General features: G+C 38.9%; 1 protein-coding gene across 4 annotated transcripts in view; it reads left to right on the top strand.

Annotated features, from left to right (window-relative positions):
- Positions 1-16,827, top strand: part of CCDC149 (coiled-coil domain containing 149) — a 50,834-nt gene that overhangs the window by 16,360 nt on the left and 17,647 nt on the right. For all 4 annotated transcript variants that reach the window (XM_061470343.1, XM_061470333.1, XM_061470324.1 and 1 more), the window contains exons 4-8: positions 4,932-5,039; positions 11,487-11,603; positions 13,067-13,239; positions 14,327-14,399; positions 15,690-15,774. In XM_061470343.1, the coding sequence (XP_061326327.1) occupies positions 4,932-5,039; positions 11,487-11,603; positions 13,067-13,239; positions 14,327-14,399; positions 15,690-15,774 (556 nt within the window). The remainder of the gene's footprint in view (positions 1-4,931; positions 5,040-11,486; positions 11,604-13,066; positions 13,240-14,326; positions 14,400-15,689; positions 15,775-16,827) is intronic.

The raw sequence follows: 16,827 nt of genomic DNA, 5'->3' as shown, positions 1-16,827 counted from the left end.
ATATAATGATTTTTGCTTTTTATCATAAGGAAGCTATTGCTGGGGGAGGATATCAGTTCTTGCACCTTGAAGTGAACAGTGGTAGTTGGTAAGCAAAGCAGGTTTTTCCATATTAATTCAGCCATTGCAATCATATGAATGCATTGGAGGAGAAACCGCAATTAAATTTGCTATCAGTCACACCCATCAAGTGCGCTTAATGTTTCATCCAACTTTTTTTCTGTCAGCCCTATAATTCGATGTTCTTCTTTGTTTGAAGGTGTGGCTGAAAGAAACTTAAAATAAATGACTGTAAACTGCAGTATAGAAATGCTTGTTTGTGTTTAAAAATATTTTTAAACTGGAAGGTTATGTTGGAAGTTTCCTTTTCTTCTTCCATCACCAAATTACTTTTTCAGGCAGTATCTAAAGGCAGAAAGTCCTGGTTTTTTAACTTTCTCTTTTTTGTATTTTTAATGTCGGATAAGATTTATGTGCAAGAGAATTGAGAGCTATATTAAAGTCTGTGTTACTATCCATCATTTTTAAAGTGGTGTGAAGAAAAATAACACTGTGTGTATGTGTAGCTAGATTTGCAAAATTGTTAAAGGAGCCAAATTCAAGTGTAGTGCATAATGCCAGGGATGAGTATTTGGAGTTACTTTTTATTTTCCCTGTTGGAAAATATGTTCCCTTCTTGGGTCATTGGTCAATAGTGAGCAAAGAACTGTTGCTGTCTGACAGGTATTCGCTGGCTAATGCTAATAAATACTTATAGGTATTTTCATCAGTGGTTTCAGATGCTCATCTGTAGCTGGAAGTAAAGTTCTGTTTCACCTTCTATCCCAAACACATTCTTGCAAATGTCTAAGTAGAAGGCTAGACTAAGGAAGTCTAAGTGAAAAAGGGTGAGGTCTGTGCTTCCATCCCACTGAATCTTTCACTTTCTTGTCTATTCTGATTTATGGTGCTGTTTTCCCCCTTATTTAAGAAAGGTAGGCCCTTCCCACTTGGCACCCTCACGTCAGTCTTTTTCTTCTTTCTTCTTAGCTTCTAGTGGGATCGTTGGCTATGGTTGTGCTTGATTTTGGTCAGAGGAAAAAACAATACGGGTGCAGCTTCTTAAGTGTAGTACTGCAGTGAAGGTTTGGACTGTGCCAAGTCATACTTCACTGCGAGGATGGTTGGTCACTTGCACAGGCTCCCCAGGAAGATGGTCATGGCACCAAGCCTGTCAGAGTTCAAGAAGTGTCTATAGGCAACCCTCCTGGTCATACAGTTTAGTTTTAGCTGGTCATGCAGGAGGCAGGACTCCCTGATCCTTATGGGTCCCTTGCAATATGAGATATTCTGTGATTCTGTGATACATGCAAGCTTCCATGACAGTTGGATGTAAAAAAAAATAGCTTTTCATGCTGCAGATGCTCAAGAATATCTGCTGGAAACTGAACGTTGCCAGAGGTGGACAGAGCTCTATAAAGGCTGTGATACCAGGCAGTTAATCAGACTCCAGTGAAGCACTGTTATTTAGTATTACAAACAGTTGCATTGTGAGAGGGTAGGAGAAACAGTTTCCACTGCTGTGGGTTGTTGCGGAAGCAAAATAAAGCAGCAGAAATGTATAGACCTCTGAGTCTTCCCCTCCCATTACCCACAGTTCAGAAATCTCTCTTCATCAGTACTTTGGAGTTAGTTTTGAATACTGTGAGTGAAAGAAGTAAAGTCTGTGACAGTTACAGGAGTCTTTAAGGCTTCAACTAGAATCAAAAGAAACTGTTGAAGAAATAGAGTCTAGAGAAGATGAATTTGGCTGATCTTCAGACAGTCTGTCTCTGTTGCACAGGTAAATGATACAGGCTTTATTGTCAGCTGAAATAACTTGTCTTGAATTGCTAAGATAATTCTGTGTTTGTTCTATGAATATTGAAAAGAAATTGTCAGGTGGAAAAATGAATTGCCATTCTCCTTGCATAGATTGCTCCCCTCTCCTCAAAAAAATACATACTTACAGATTCACGAAGCCAGTCTTCCATTGTTAGTTTTATCATCTTTCAGCCATATGGTATGTTTTCTTAGCTATGACAAAGAAATGGTACAAAGTCCAGGTGTCGTTCACCATGTCTTCTTGGCTAGTTCCCTTTAAGCCCACTAGAGCACTTTTGAAAATCCAGTATTTCTCCCTTTACCCATATTCAAACAAGGGCTTTAATGAGGTCTTGCCAAAACCTTTAAAACTTGGAACAATCTAAATTATATGTTGTATGGAACCTCTAAGCCAGGGAAATGAATAATTACTGGAGACTACTTCTGTGACATAGCTTGCTTGTTTTAGTTTAACAGAAGTATAATGGAAGCTTTACGTTAAGGAGTTATTCTGTTTTTAGCTCATTGTAATGCTCTTAGAATGCTTAAATGAGGCTGGGTTGTTTTTTTTTTTTGGTATCTAAAATTCTCTGTTTAATGTTCCCTCCAAAATCAGTATCTCGAATATAAAGGTTTTTGTCACATTAAGTCATTTATATGACTGACAAATAAAATTCAGCATAGAATTGCAATCCCAGAGAAATGGTTTTAAAGGAAATAAATTTGAGCAGGAAGATTTAGTACAGGCATGGTAATGCCTTTTCTGCGGTTGCCGAGAGCTGGGTTTTGACTACAGACTGCTAGAGTCCTGATGGTATGGCTGTAAACACTGATTAGTGAGTTTGAGTTCTTCCCAGGTGTTGAAATTACATGTGCTATTGCATTAGGAGTTGTTCAAATTCATCATAAAAAGGGACTTTATAAGTTGAATCGTTTCAGAAAGGTTTGTGCAAATCATGTTCTTTTTGACTGAGTTTCTTTACTGAAAGTCACCTTTTTTTAACAAAAAGGCATCTGATCAGGTACTTCAGTTTAAATACAATTTCCTGCAAACAGGTTACTTGTTTTCTTTCTTTTAAGCAGCCATTAAGAAGTACCTCTCAAAACCGTTGATTGACTGTGTTCTGAAACTCCTTGATTGATTCAGTATATGAATATTACAATTTGTTGAACATGTACTAAAAAATGAACTCAGTACACCAAAGCACACTTGAAGAACCTTTTGCACTGCTTGAATGGTTGCTGTCTTGAAAACAAAACTAGAGGCAGCTTAATTTTGGCCCTATAATTGGCTGTTTACATTTTTTGCTATTACATTATTTTCCCAAATTATTTATTTGCAGTCTTTAGGTTTATCAGTAGTTTAAAAAATACTTTAATCTGTTCCAAAACTGTGGGAAACTTACCTTATTTTCTTCTGAACTTTTGAGCTTGAAGCACCAGAAGTACAGAAGCTTGTAGCAGTGAATTAGGCTTGTTGTTCATCAGATAGGATTACAGTTTCTCAAGTTATTTTTCCTGCTTAAAGTTTGAAGCTATTGTTGGTTTAGACCAGTGGGAATTTGAAGCCAGTGTCATCATATAGTAGCATACCAAAGTTCCAGTTGATGATAGTCTAATAGTTTAGTAGTCTCATCTTGCAAATGCCCAGATACACACATAGATATATGCATGTTAATATTCATGTTAATATATTCATGTTACTGGTTCTTTCAATTATAAAACAGGACGTGTTGAAATAGCAGCTGTTAGTAAATAAGGGGAAAAATTGCAGGAATGGCTATTAGATGCCTCATTTTAAATGTAAACCTCACAAAAACATCCTGTGAGACTGTCAAGTGGTACTGAGAATGACTGGGTATAAGAGCAGGACTGAAAAAGGAAGAGAGAGATCAAAATAGAGAAATGGGATAGTTGAAAGAGAAGCACAGCAAGTAGGGAATCTAAACCTGAACCTAAAATATCAGGAAAAGGCTGGGAACAATCAGTTGATGCATTGACCTCAAACCCAAGGAGTCCATAGCTTAGAAATATTCACTTGTGGGGCTTTACAAAGTCATGCTTAGAAGATCTGAAAATTCTTTTTTCATTTCTTTTCATACTCTTCAGATTTATGGCAATGGATGACACACATAGCTGTTCATAGGCAATGTCTTGAAAGGCTGCACATTAGCCACTGTGATTATCTCCCTGAAGAGATATCAGTGGTAGGCTTTTCCTATGCTGGGTCAATGTTTGTGTATTCATGAGATATTTTTAGGATAAAATACAATCAATTTATCTGTAGTATTTACTATGATATTTTAAGATATCATAGATAGGAAAGGAGGTGATTGCATTTGTTTTTTTTTTTGTTAGCCATCAAAGTGTTGGAATTTAATTGTAAAATTATAGTCTAGACCCCTTGCCATCCTAACTCAATAGGTTAATGTCTATGGTAGCTTTTGACCTGGATTATTTGGGGGGGGGGGATGGGGGGGAGTGGGGGGGAGGGTTTGTTTATTAATCTCTAGCTTTCACCTTTATTTTTCTGGATATCTACATAGTAGCTAACATCACATTTGAAGCTTTGTGCTACTAGATATCCATGGTACAGCACCATATAGGGGTAGGGACTCTGGCTGGCATCCTCTTTACTGGCTGGGAGTCTGCTCTAAGCACTGTAAGGGAGTTTAATTATGTAACAATTATTTCTCAGCTGTGGCTTTTGTCTAATTATATGCACGTTTAAAACTATTATTTTGGCAACTTTGTATAAATATTATCAAAGTACTCTGTATTTTGCTTTTCCCCCCAGCCAAGATACCAAGATACCAGAACTAGCATGGATGTTTCCCCTTTGTCTTGTTTGGGGTTTGTGTGCTGTTCTGGGAGTGTGCATGCACACATGCTGTAGTCTTTCCTACTATTATAGGAACCCTGGTGACTTTTGTTGTTATTTCTCTAATAAAGCATGAAGTCCGGGTACCAACAACAATAAAAGTAAAGATTGTTGGCAGATAAGAAGTAAGCCTAGGGTTTCTTCTCAATCACCACTTGCACTTCTCTCCATAGGCACTAACTTCTGACTGATATTTACTATTTTCTAGGCAAATCTTGCTCAACTACTGAGTGAGGCTCAAGATCGAAACAAGCAGCTTGGAGAAGAGATTAGAGAGCTTCAGCAGAGACTGGGAGAAGTACAAGGGGACAATAAGGTATTATAACTTTTGTTATCAGTAAACGGCATGGAATGTGCAAACTGGGTTGGAGTTTTGTATCTACTTCTTAGGAAAACAAATGAAACAATGGGTAACAGAACTTCTAGAATACTTTGATTACAGTAAATACTCAAAACAGTAGAACAAAAGAAGCTTGTACAGGATACGAGTAAGTGCAGTTTATTATTTTTGTATGCTGCTTTTGCTCCATTGTCTTTAGGTACGTATTTTGTACCTAGCCTTCCTTTAATGCTCTCAGACATTCTTTCTCTTTTTAATACAATTTATTAGTGGTATTTCCTCTTACAAATAAGTACAGATAAACATGTTGTCTTCATCATGCGATAATTATTTTTTTGTCAATGAAAATGCAAGATTTTAGTAGATTGTAAAACCAGAGGAGGCATAATTCTTCCCTTCAGAAATATGGAGGAGTTGATCACATATACAGTGAGCTTTGTATTAAGCTCTCATCCTATTACGCTTACATAACCAATATATTTTATTGCTAAATTTAGCGAGTTATATGGAACATTGCTCAAAATCTGCCATTTGGTATTAATCAAACTCCTGTTGTCTCTGTTAATTGAAATATTTAAACTCAAGCCAAATGTGTGTAACATTCACAGCTGGAGCTATATGCAAAAGTACATTCAGAACTAGTGAGAGATTGAATTTGAGAGTCAAGATGGTTAACGAAGTAAAAAATGAAACAAATAATGAATGATAACTTTCCTCCCTCAACTACAGCTTAAAGTTCCTGGATTTAAAAATGTGAATAAAAATGATGCAGCTTTTAATTCTTCAGATGTTTGTTTTGTTTTGTTTTTGTTTTTTTTTCCATTTAAGTAAATTTTACTTATTTTATTTTAAACTGAAGTATATCGTGGTAATGAAGTTTTATTCATTATTTATCACAAAAGACTACCTTGAAGGTGTGTAGGGAGCTGGGAAAGGGTCAAGGAAGAGCTGAATTTGTAGCATGCACAGCATTCACTGTCACTTGCTCAAGTCTTCAAAGACCAGCTTTCTCAGTGTTTCTTTTCATTTGCATGTTATTGTTTCAACTATATTACAGTGTAGAAGACAGTGCCTTGCAGTTCTTCAGTACCAATATTATGCCATACAGCCTTTCCCAAGCCAGTCCTGAACAGATAACAAGGGTTTGTAAGTACAAACAGAACACAAAGGTAGTAAAACTATGGCATATTTAAATATCAAGGTTATGTACCTATTCCAGTTGCTTATAACAATATAGTCTAGGTGACACAGAGCCTACTTTTCTGTGCTTGAACTGGCTTTGTTTAGATTTGCCTCTGTGGGTTCACTTGATATTAGCTGGTCATCTTTGTAACATCTGTATTCTCAGCATGAATTTAAAATCATAATCCTCACAATGACTGGAAAAATACAAAAACAGGTATTCTGCCCACCATGCCTCTTTCCTAAAGGTGCAGAATAGTGCATCACTAAATAAAGAGGGGGAGGAAAGGACAGCATCAGACAGGGATTAATTTAGACTAGGATTTTCATTTTTGGAACACATTCTTCACTTTCCTAGTAAATGAGAAATAGAGCTTATTTTAGTCAGGTTGCTGGGTATTGAAGTGCCTAAAAAAGCATTGCTGTCTCTCTGAGGGATTTAACACGCTCCTCCTGTGTCAGATTTTGCTTCCTCCTAGCTTCCGTGATAAAATTCTAGGCTTGTTCCCGAAGCCATTCTGTTCTGCTCATCAGTTCTCCTGTACTGGCAGCTGGGTTACTTCAGGCACTGGAGTCCAGATAATGCATGGTATATACAAAAACAAAGAACTATAATAATTTGCTTGTTCTTACATTTTCCCCCTGCATTCTTCTCTCTGCTTTTTCCAGAGTGAGGGAGGGCATCATGCCCAGCTGGTCTACGTCAACCTTACTTCTGGCAAGAGATGAACAAACAGCTGCTTTTGCAGCAAGTGAAGCTGCTTATGGATGAACAATTCTGCCTGTGTCTGAGCAGGGGTGACTCATACAGGCTTTGTCACTGGGTGGCAAGAGCTTTGTAGGACCAAAAAAGAAAAAAACCCCTTTAAATATCACACATTAGCTCTTATTAATAAGGGAATGTTTTGATGCCTTGACTTTAGTGTTTGCTGCTAGTAGGATACAGTCACTTGGATTAGCAAGAAGACCTTAAACTAGTGACATTTTACGTGTTGAAATCACATGAAGTATGCCATTAGTTAGCAATAACAAATTACTTGCATTTGGCTTAACTGGATTGGTTTTTTCCTTTAATTTCAACTAGAATTCTGTGGGCACTGATAATTTTTTTTCAGGCAGTTTCTGGAAGGATTTGTTGCTGCAGTTTGAGAAATACAGCAGTAGACTGCAGCGCTCCACCAACAGATACCTAAGACTATTTATTTTTATGATTGATCACAATCTCTTATCAACTCTGACACTATGAAGACTATTCTGTGTTTATGATAGTTATTTGTAAACCTTTTTTCTTCCTAATGTTCTGGCAGCCGTGCTTGGAGAACAATTACTGAAACTTAGGAGAAGATAGTTAGGAAATCTAATTCTCTCTTGTAAAAGGGTAAAAATAGAAAGTGTAAGAGAAGCTAGAGGCTTCTGGAAGAGTAGATGACTCAGTTACCTTCAGTTGAATGCCTACCCACACAAATAAATGGTTTTGTAAGCTGTCGAGGGCAGTGCTAAGAAAGAAGAAGATGCATGGAAAATAATGGCTGCTGTGTTACCGACAGTTTGTTATAAGGCAGACAATCATTCCTGCAGCAGCAGTGTGAAATGTGAAATGTGGTGCATATGTCTTGGCAGAACTGGGACTTAAAGTAGCAAATTTGCATAGTTCTGGTCCACTTTTTAAGATTTTGTAGACACCGTGGTGAAGACAGTTGCTGTCACTGACTGCCTAAGCACAATGGTTTCTTCCTTCCACAAAGAATTTACTGGTTGTGCTTGCTTCCCTTTCCCTTCTGCATGTTTTATTGCGAGTCAGGAATGTACAGCTTGGGCCCAGGCATTGTTTGTGGACTCCTAGCCTGCACAGCAGCTATTGCAGTGAAGCCCATTTGGGGCATTGTTGGGCTGTTACAGAGTTGCTGTTTTATAAATCATTATTTTAGTGGACACTGATTAAGAAAAAGCTGTGGTATTAAAATAATAAAGACTAGTGGCTTGCAGCACTGGATTGTTTTGGTTAACAATCCATGGGTTCTTGACAAACAGGAGCTATCTCTGATAAAGTGCCATTAATTTAAATCCACTCTGCTGTGGCTGCTGTTCACAGAATCCCAAGGGATAGCGTTAACCTGTTTTCTAGCTGCAAAATAAACTTGAGCGTTCTTTTCCTCAGTGATTCCTGAATGACTGAAATAAAAATACAGCAGCCAGAGGGCAGGTGTATAAAGTTTATAACAAAGCACTAATATGTGAAATAAACCCTTAATGCTCTGGCATAACACTTAGTGTCTCTTTGGGTCACAGCATTTTCAGGGGAGATTTTTATGGCAGGTGGTGCTTCCTCATGAAACATTCGCAATGCAGAATTAAAGGACTTGGCCTGTTCTGCCCTGTCAACTCCCTGATTGGCCAACTGTCTGCAAGAAGCACTCTGTTGTTTTATGGATTGGTATTTTACTTTATGTATGTTTAGAACGCTTTTTACTGGCTGAATTTGGATTCCTGAAGCATTCTTTTCATCAGACTTCATACCTTTTTTTCCTTATTGTTCTCTTTGTTTCAAAATCAGTAGTAAATTGAGAGTTCTCCTTTCATTGGCAAACTCTTTGACCTTGCAAATAATAATTGCTTGAAGTTATAATTGCATTTTCTGCGTCACCCCCTCCCGGGCTGGAGGAGAGCTGCTCATAGTGTATGAGTCACAGCTCTGATCCAGTTCCCAGCCTGGTGCCGAGTGTATGCAGAAGTTCTGCTCTGCTGCAGGCACTGGAGGCATTAGTAAAGTGATTTTCCCCTTCCCATTTCCAGTTTTTCTGAGCAAGATTAAGTCCTCAAAATGTTACTTACATTTGTTTCTTACTGCCTCTGTCACTAGCAAGAGATTCTAGAAATTGAATTAATCTAGCTGAATTTGTTCAACATCTTTGTCGGTGACATAGGCAGTGGGATTGAGTGCGCCCTCAGCAAGTTTGCCGATGACACCAAGCTGTGTGGTTTGGTTGATACATTGGAGGGAAGGAATGCCATCCAGAGGGACCTCGACATGCTTGTGAGTTGGGCTGGTGCCAACATTATGAAGTTTAACCACGGCAAGTGCAAGGTCCTGCACCTGGGTCAGAGCAATCCCAGACACAGCTACAGGTTGGGCAGAGAACAGATTCAGAGCAGCCCTGTGGAGAAGGACTTGGGGGTCCTGGTTGATGAGAAAATGAACATGAGCTGGCAGTGTGCGCTCACAGCCCAGAAAGCCAACCGTATCCTGGGCTGCATCAAAAGGAGCGTGACCAGCAGGTCAAAGGAGGTGATCCTGCCCCTTTAGTCTGCTCTCGTGAGACCTCACTTGGAGTATTGTGTGCAGTTCTGGTGTCCTCAACATAAAAAGGACATGGAACTGTGGGAACAAGTCCAAAGGAGGGCCACAAGGATGATCAGGGGACTGGAGCACCTCCTGTGTGAAGACAGGCTGAGGAGGTTGGGGCTGTTCAGCCTGGAGAAGAGAAGACTGCATGGAGGCCTCATAGCAGCCTTCCAGTATCTGAAGGGGGTCTATAGGGATGCTGGGGATGGACTGTTTATTAGGGACTGTAGTGAAAGGACAATGGGTAACAGGTTAAAACTTAAACAGGGGAAGTTTAGATTGGATATAGGGAAGAAGTTCTTTACTGTGAGTGAGGTGAGGCACTGGAATGGGTTGCGCAGGGAAGTTGTGAATGCTCCATCCCTGGCACTGTTCAAGGCCAGGTTGGACAGGGCCTTGGGTGACATGGTTTAGTGGAGGTGTCCCTGCCCATGGCAGGGGGGTTGGAACTAGATGATCTTAAGGTCATTTCCAGCCCTTACTATTCTATGATTCTATGATTCTATGAATTAAAGCACATTACTATACCTTCTGTTCATCAGCCTTTTAGTGTTAAAAAAAAATAACATCCCATAGCTATGAAGCCATTCCAGGATTTGCTAATTGCCTTTTTGATTGACTTGTTTTGATAAGGAAATTAATAGGAATTACATCTCCTAGGATCTCTTCAGCCTTACTGTGCCGTGGTCTGTACTTTCCCTGTGGGGACAGGGAGATGTAGTTTGCCAAAACCAGTTACTTTTGGGGGCACAGCTTTCTCTGAACAAGTGAAGTGCTATCAGAGCAAGTTGTACTAGCTTCAGTGACTTGCACTGAACTGGAGCTGAAATAAGTGGCAAGGATGATTTTGGTAGTCTGTCTTGCATCAGCAGGATTTTAATTGGCACATTGCAGCTATGGTGACTGGCATCCCATAAATACCAAAGATAGATTTTAATGTACAATCTTCTACTTCAGAAGATTGATTTTTTTCTAACTCTGCAATATAATGATGTACATTAATTCCTTGGTGCAGTCAAAGATACGGGGAAGGTCAGGCTGGTTATTGTGGTGGGTTTCTCTAGTCTCTGTGAAGCTCCTATAAATGAGGCCATGGGGAGGCAACACTTTTGCCTTGTTTTACTCAGCATAAACAACTGTAAATGCTGAATGCCTTATAGACTGTTATTTTAATGCTCCATGATTCTTAAAAGCTAGTTGCTTTTTGCTTTGGATATCAAATATAACTGTGTATTAATTCAAGTCAGGCTGTTTTCTGCAGTCACAAAGTTCATGACTTCATTAGTTGTTTAGCATTTGGCCAGGTCTTTCTGTTGTTGGCTTATTTTTTTGTTAATTCATGTTAAAATTAATTAACTTTTGTGAGTAGATGAAAAATATAACGCACAAGAAAATGTATTAGCAGCTGTTAACGCAAATTCTGCACTGATGTGGCACAGTGGGGTTTTAAGTGGTATCAGAAAATGAAGCTGAGCAAGCCACTTTGTGCCTTTTTATTCTTAAGTAGGAGATCTCTGCTGCAGAGAGTTCTAAGATTTACATCCGAAAATGGCTTTCTGAGAATTCTCTAGTTTTAGTCTGACCAGGATTAGATCCTGTCGCTCCTTAAAAACATTGATCAGGTGTCAGTGTTTATTTGGTTTTTCATCTTTGTGTACTCTGGTGACTATTGTTGCAGGGGCTAATTCAGCTCCCACTGATGATTTGCGTGTTTGGAAGTTTTCACTGAGAACAAGATTGAGCCTTCAGCTCAGAAAATTCCCTCTGGTTTAAATAATACCAGCTGTTTGGCCCAGAAGAGATGAATTCTGTAACGGCTTTGCTCTTCCTAATGCAAATGTACCGTGATGCTATAGCCTGTGTTCTCTTGCTTACCAAATCTGTTTTTGTAATGTCAGCTCCTTCGAATGACAATAGCAAAGCAAAGACTTGGAGATGATGAAGTTGGGGCTCGCCACTTTGCAGCACATGAACGGGAGGACCTTGTTCAGCAACTGGAGAAGGCTCGAGAGCAAGTAATAACTAAATGGGCATATATTGTTGTGTTTTAAAGAGCTAGTGCTGTCACAAGTAAATTACTGCTTCTGTTGTGTTTGGAGGGCTGGTAGCTGATTAACATTGCAAATAGTGGTGAGGATGTTGGGATTTTTACTGAAATAGTTGTTATTAAGCACTAACTTAATCATGCATGCATGGTTAGAGTGAGTTTCCTACTCCCAGGAATTTCTTCTCTAGATTATTGGATCTCCCCTTTTTATAATGTGCAGCAACAACTTGTGACAATTAAATATTGTCGATGCATGTTGATGAAAGAGACTTATTAATGAAAGCTGTTACAAGTATTTAACACAATATGTGGTGGCTAATGCAACTCCCAAAGATACTCTCCAAATCAAATTGTCTGTAATAGTGCTGTTAGTATCCTCTTCCTCCTGACTCTTAGCTATTTCTTTGTCTTTTGAAAATTTCTTGCACCATGCCTCTTTTCCCTGCCTGTATTAATACTGTGTACCATGCAGCATCCAGTTCATCAGACTGCTTCCCTAATCCTGATAGATAACTTTCTGTAAAATTTTGGGTGGCTCTGTTCATGCATTCATTCCTACCAGTTCCACCCTGAATAAGCCATTCTGTAATCCAGGAGAAGGTATATTTCTTGTTTTTCAGTGTTCACTCGAGTGCAGTGCTACTTTAGCTTGCCAGAAGGACTGTTGGCTGCACTTGGTCTTCTTCCAGTATGATTCTCCCTGGTATCTCTGTTCCCAAGCTCATGTTCTCCCTGTTCATCATCTGGCCTCTTTTCACATGGTCTTCTATTTTCCTTCCTGACTTACCAGTGTTTCCTTAGGTGCCAGTGGAGACTTCTCAACTCATTGCAGACTTTTCTCACACTCTCTGTTTCTTCCTCTTGGAAGTTTGAAGCTCTTTATTCTTGAAGGAGCTGCACGCCTTCACCTTTTTGCTATAGCAAAGCTTACTCTGTCAGCTCCATACTGGCTTACTTTATACTTTTTGTAGTTCTTTTTCCTGTTCTGTGGAACTTTATTGCTGAAATTAGTACATTAGTATATATTCCCCCTTACAGACTTTTTTTATCATCTTCCAAATTTGTGAGATTCTTACTCAGTTGAGTTCATTCCACAATTCCTAGAAATAACATGCTAAAACCAGTTTCATATGTTTGTAGCAGAAGCATAGTATGGATTAAGGTTTCTTTTGCTGTTACATTTTAATTGTTTTCTAGAAGTTTTGTAAAACAAGTTTAACTGCTAAAGTTACTTAACTTCAAATTAATCAAATAATACTAAAATAGAGTGAAAGTACCAGGGCTTATGAGCTTTGGAAAGACTTTTAACTGTCCCGTATCAATCCTGTTCAGACATGCAGTGCAGTGCTGTTGTTGTTTTCCATTTGGGTGCTATGTAGTTGTTTGTTTAAATGTCAAAATAGTCATACTGCTCTCCTTTTTTTTTCTCAGATTGAGACTCTGAGATATGATCTTCAGGCTGCACTGGATGAGTTACAAGATGTGAAAGAGGAACGCTCTTTTTACCAGGATAAGTCTGACAGACTAAACCAAGAACTTAATCATGTCTTAGGAGGGCATGAAAACCGTATCATTGATGTAGATGCTCTGTGTATGGAGAACAGGTGAGTGCACTGCAACCTTACTCTTACCCTAGAACAAGCAGTGTATTGCTTTAATAGGAGCATCAGGAAGTCAGTCACAACAAAACTTCAGATCAAATAGATCCAAGAATAAAAGTTAACAGATATTTTTGCCACTTGCTTGGGAATAAAATGTGGTTTATGGTCTCTGCTAAGAGTCAGAGTCACTGACAGAGCCATAGCAGACAACTCCCTTAATGTCAACAATTGCCTTAAAGTGAAATAGATCTTGTAGGACACTTTCCATTTATAGAGACTTATACTTCAGATAGGAAAGTGTAACACCAAAGGCATTGCTTCCTCCCAGCAACTCCAGGTTTTTTTTTTCTGTTTTGGTGGCCTACAGAGTTCTGTATCAATTTAAGCCTCCTGCTTCCCTGGCAGTGAGATGACTTTTTTTTTCCTATGAAATACTTAAATTTTCACAAACCCTAATTCCGTTGCAGTTGCACTACATGAAAGAGGGTATTTCATAAACCCTTTATACATGAAAAACCTATTTTCCTATGTGGAAATAGCCATCTAATCCAAGCGCATAAACTGTATTAGGAAGAACTGTACTGTTTCAGTTACACCATTTTTTCAACTATACTGTTAAATTTTCTACTTTGTGATTGCTAATGAGAAGTGCCATGTAAGTGATGGATATTGCAATGCAAATGTTCTGCATAGTTGAGTCTTGTGTTGACATATATACAAATCTTCATGTGTCCATCTCACAAACCTTCAAGTACAGAGGACACGACTAAATGCTTCCTATTTCATCTAGCCATAAATACATCCTTCTAGCTTCCCTCCCCCAAAACCTAAGGACTGATATAAAATGATTGTGCATCATGCTGGACAAATCGAACCAAAGAGCAGCCTCCTTTCCTGATGCCATTTGTTTCCCTACTTAAAGTTTTATGGGGTCAAGAGCAGTAAGATTTTGTTATTTTATCCCTCACAGAACTGCAGAGGGAAAAAACCTCTCAGTAGTTCAAAGACAGGACATGCCAAATAGTAAAGGGGAGTGCTTGAGGCAGTACTTGAAGGTAACATGAAGTAAAGGATTACGTTTCTTTTTCAGGTATCTTCAAGAAAGATTAAAACAACTTCAAGAGGAAGTCAACCTTCTGAAGTCTAATATTACTAAATATAAGGTAAGATCCTTTCAGTCTATCATCTAAACTGTGCTTCATTGTTCACAGAGGTTATTATTCATTCTCATGTTCATATACATTTAAAGAACAAAACTGTGTCTTCAAAGAAAAATCCATCATTAACATTCTGACCATATTAGTATGTATTACATGCTCAGTCTTCCTTGTAGGCTTCTTAGCTGATGCAGTACAAAAGGCTACACACTGAGTATTTAGAAAAATGAACTAAGTATTTTAATTTGAAGCTCTCCTGCTGCTGGGAGGGTGATCAGCCTTCCAGCCTGATGGTAGGTAAAAAGTAGCATGTCATGCAGTGGGTGGTGAATGACTGCAGCTGTGTTGCTGTCACAAGCAGGCATCTTTTCCCTATTCCCTAATGGCCACACATTTCTTCAGATGTCTTAATGATTGCTAAGTCTTCATTGTTCTTCCATTCCTGGCTTAAGATACATGCTGTTTGACATGAAACCTTCAGGACTGAATCCTGAGGGAAAAATACTGTTGCTCTTCCTGAGGTCAAGCACTCTGTTTCCTTCTGCAAGTGATTTTGGGGTGTGGGAGAGGAGGGCTGCTTGTCAGGGCATGAGAAGGGTTGTCTTAGGACTGTCAATGGGACTTCTTAACCATTTAGGTCACTATGAAACAGTCACAGCACTAATTGCTTTTTGTGCGTGAACAAAGCTCCTCGAAGTACCGATTTCAGTGTCTGTTCACACTTATGACTTGGGTGTCTCGGCGTGTGAGTTAGTTTATTGGTAAGAAGTGAGCATCTTGGTGGACTCAGTTTCACAGAACTGCAGTTGTTTTGGAAGAGCTGGACTTCTGTAGCAGGATCATTCTGCTGCTAATTCCTGAAAGTCAGTATGCTACTAAAAGAGCTTCTAGATACTGATAGAGGAGCCTGAGCTTTCCCTTTGAAGCCTAGCCAAAGAAATGCTGGGAAAAGTCTGATTTTGCTCCCAACTGTTACTCTCTGCAGGATACTGCAGTATATTCACTGGCACTCAGATGATTAAACGGTAGGCAAGTCTTAAAAATGTGTTGGGGTTGTGGGTGTTGGGGACTACAGTAAAGAGCGGTGAGATAGAAAGAATCTGTAACATTGCAAAGACTGTTCTGGCTGGACAGTAGTACTCCAGGGATCACACTCCCATGAGTTACTATGGGTGCAAGCTCTAGGGCCTGCAGAGTTGTTCTGAGACCAAAATACAAAGTTCCAGTTTCTTTACTCTTAATGAAAGGGTTTGTTTGCTACTGTTTTTCTAAACAGGATGTTTGTTGTTTCCTTAGGCTGCACTAGAGAGACGAAAGAACTCAAAGACTCATGGTAGATCCAGCAGCAGTGCTCTGACTGGAGTCCTGTCTGCAAAGCAAGGTATTACATCAGTGCAACATGTTGCTTATCCTACTGAATTCCTTCCTCTTTCTGTCTTACCCCTTAATTTCAGTAACCCTTTCCTTACCAGCCAAATCAAAATCTTTCTTCTCTTTCCTGTTTATTATTATGTGTTAATTTTTTGTCCTTTTTTCAGTTGACTTGAGAGTATGAAATTTGCCTCTTCAGTACTGCTGCTCCTTTTGTTACTCTTTTGTCATTCATTCTCTCCCCTGTCTTATCTTTTTTTAAAATCTGTAAACCTTTCTGCAACTTTATCCTGACAAATAACTTGTTCATTCTCTTTGCTCTGCTAAGAATGATAATCACAATTCATATTCCTAGTCAATTCATAGACAAGGTGGCAGAGGAGAGGCCCTAAGTCAGGTTTTCTGCTACTTTTTTTAGAAGCTTTTACATTCTGATGTTTTGCAAGAAAGCCTTTTGTCCCATGTTTCTTCATGGGTAGCAAAACGGAGTAATCTCTTTTTCCACCTTTCAAAGAAAATACCAAGGTTAGGAAAGAAAAGGGAAGAGAAAATTCTTTGAGCAAAACTGTACACCTGGCACCCTACTGTTAGGTGTCGGTGTATTCATACACACAAGATCAGTAGCATTTGTCATGGTAGGTTGAAACTTGCTGTCCTGTTTTTGACTTCTCTTCTGTCCTCTTCTCCATGTACTTTCATACATACAGATAAATTATATTATATACAAAAAGGGGCACAGCCAGATTCTAGCTACAGAAGTTAGTGGTACTAGCAAACTGTCTGATATAGTTGAGAGATACAGGCTCTAAAAGCTGCAGAGGAAAAGTTCACAGTTGACTATATTTTAGCATTAGTCTTAAATAACCTGAAGGATGTAATTATTCTTAAAAGTAATATAAAATCTTCTTTGTGGGCTTATGTTCTAATGTAAGTGGGAGAGAAATGACCAATTTTTACTGATCTGTAGGCCTGTAGAAGAATGAGCTTGTTTCCTTCTGAACAAAAATAATTTTCCAAAAGCAGAGTTAACATAAGGTATGTCTGCCTGTATTTGTTGTGGCAA

This window comes from Pezoporus flaviventris, unplaced genomic scaffold (genome assembly GCF_033815535.1).
Source record: "Pezoporus flaviventris isolate CSIRO_AGI_PZ_B2104156 unplaced genomic scaffold, CSIRO_AGI_Pfla_v1 ptg000002l, whole genome shotgun sequence".
In the NCBI taxonomy this organism is placed as follows: domain Eukaryota; kingdom Metazoa; phylum Chordata; class Aves; order Psittaciformes; family Psittacidae; genus Pezoporus; species Pezoporus flaviventris.
Note: the sequence above shows the minus strand (reverse complement) of the source record. Positions and strands in the feature narration are given on the sequence as shown.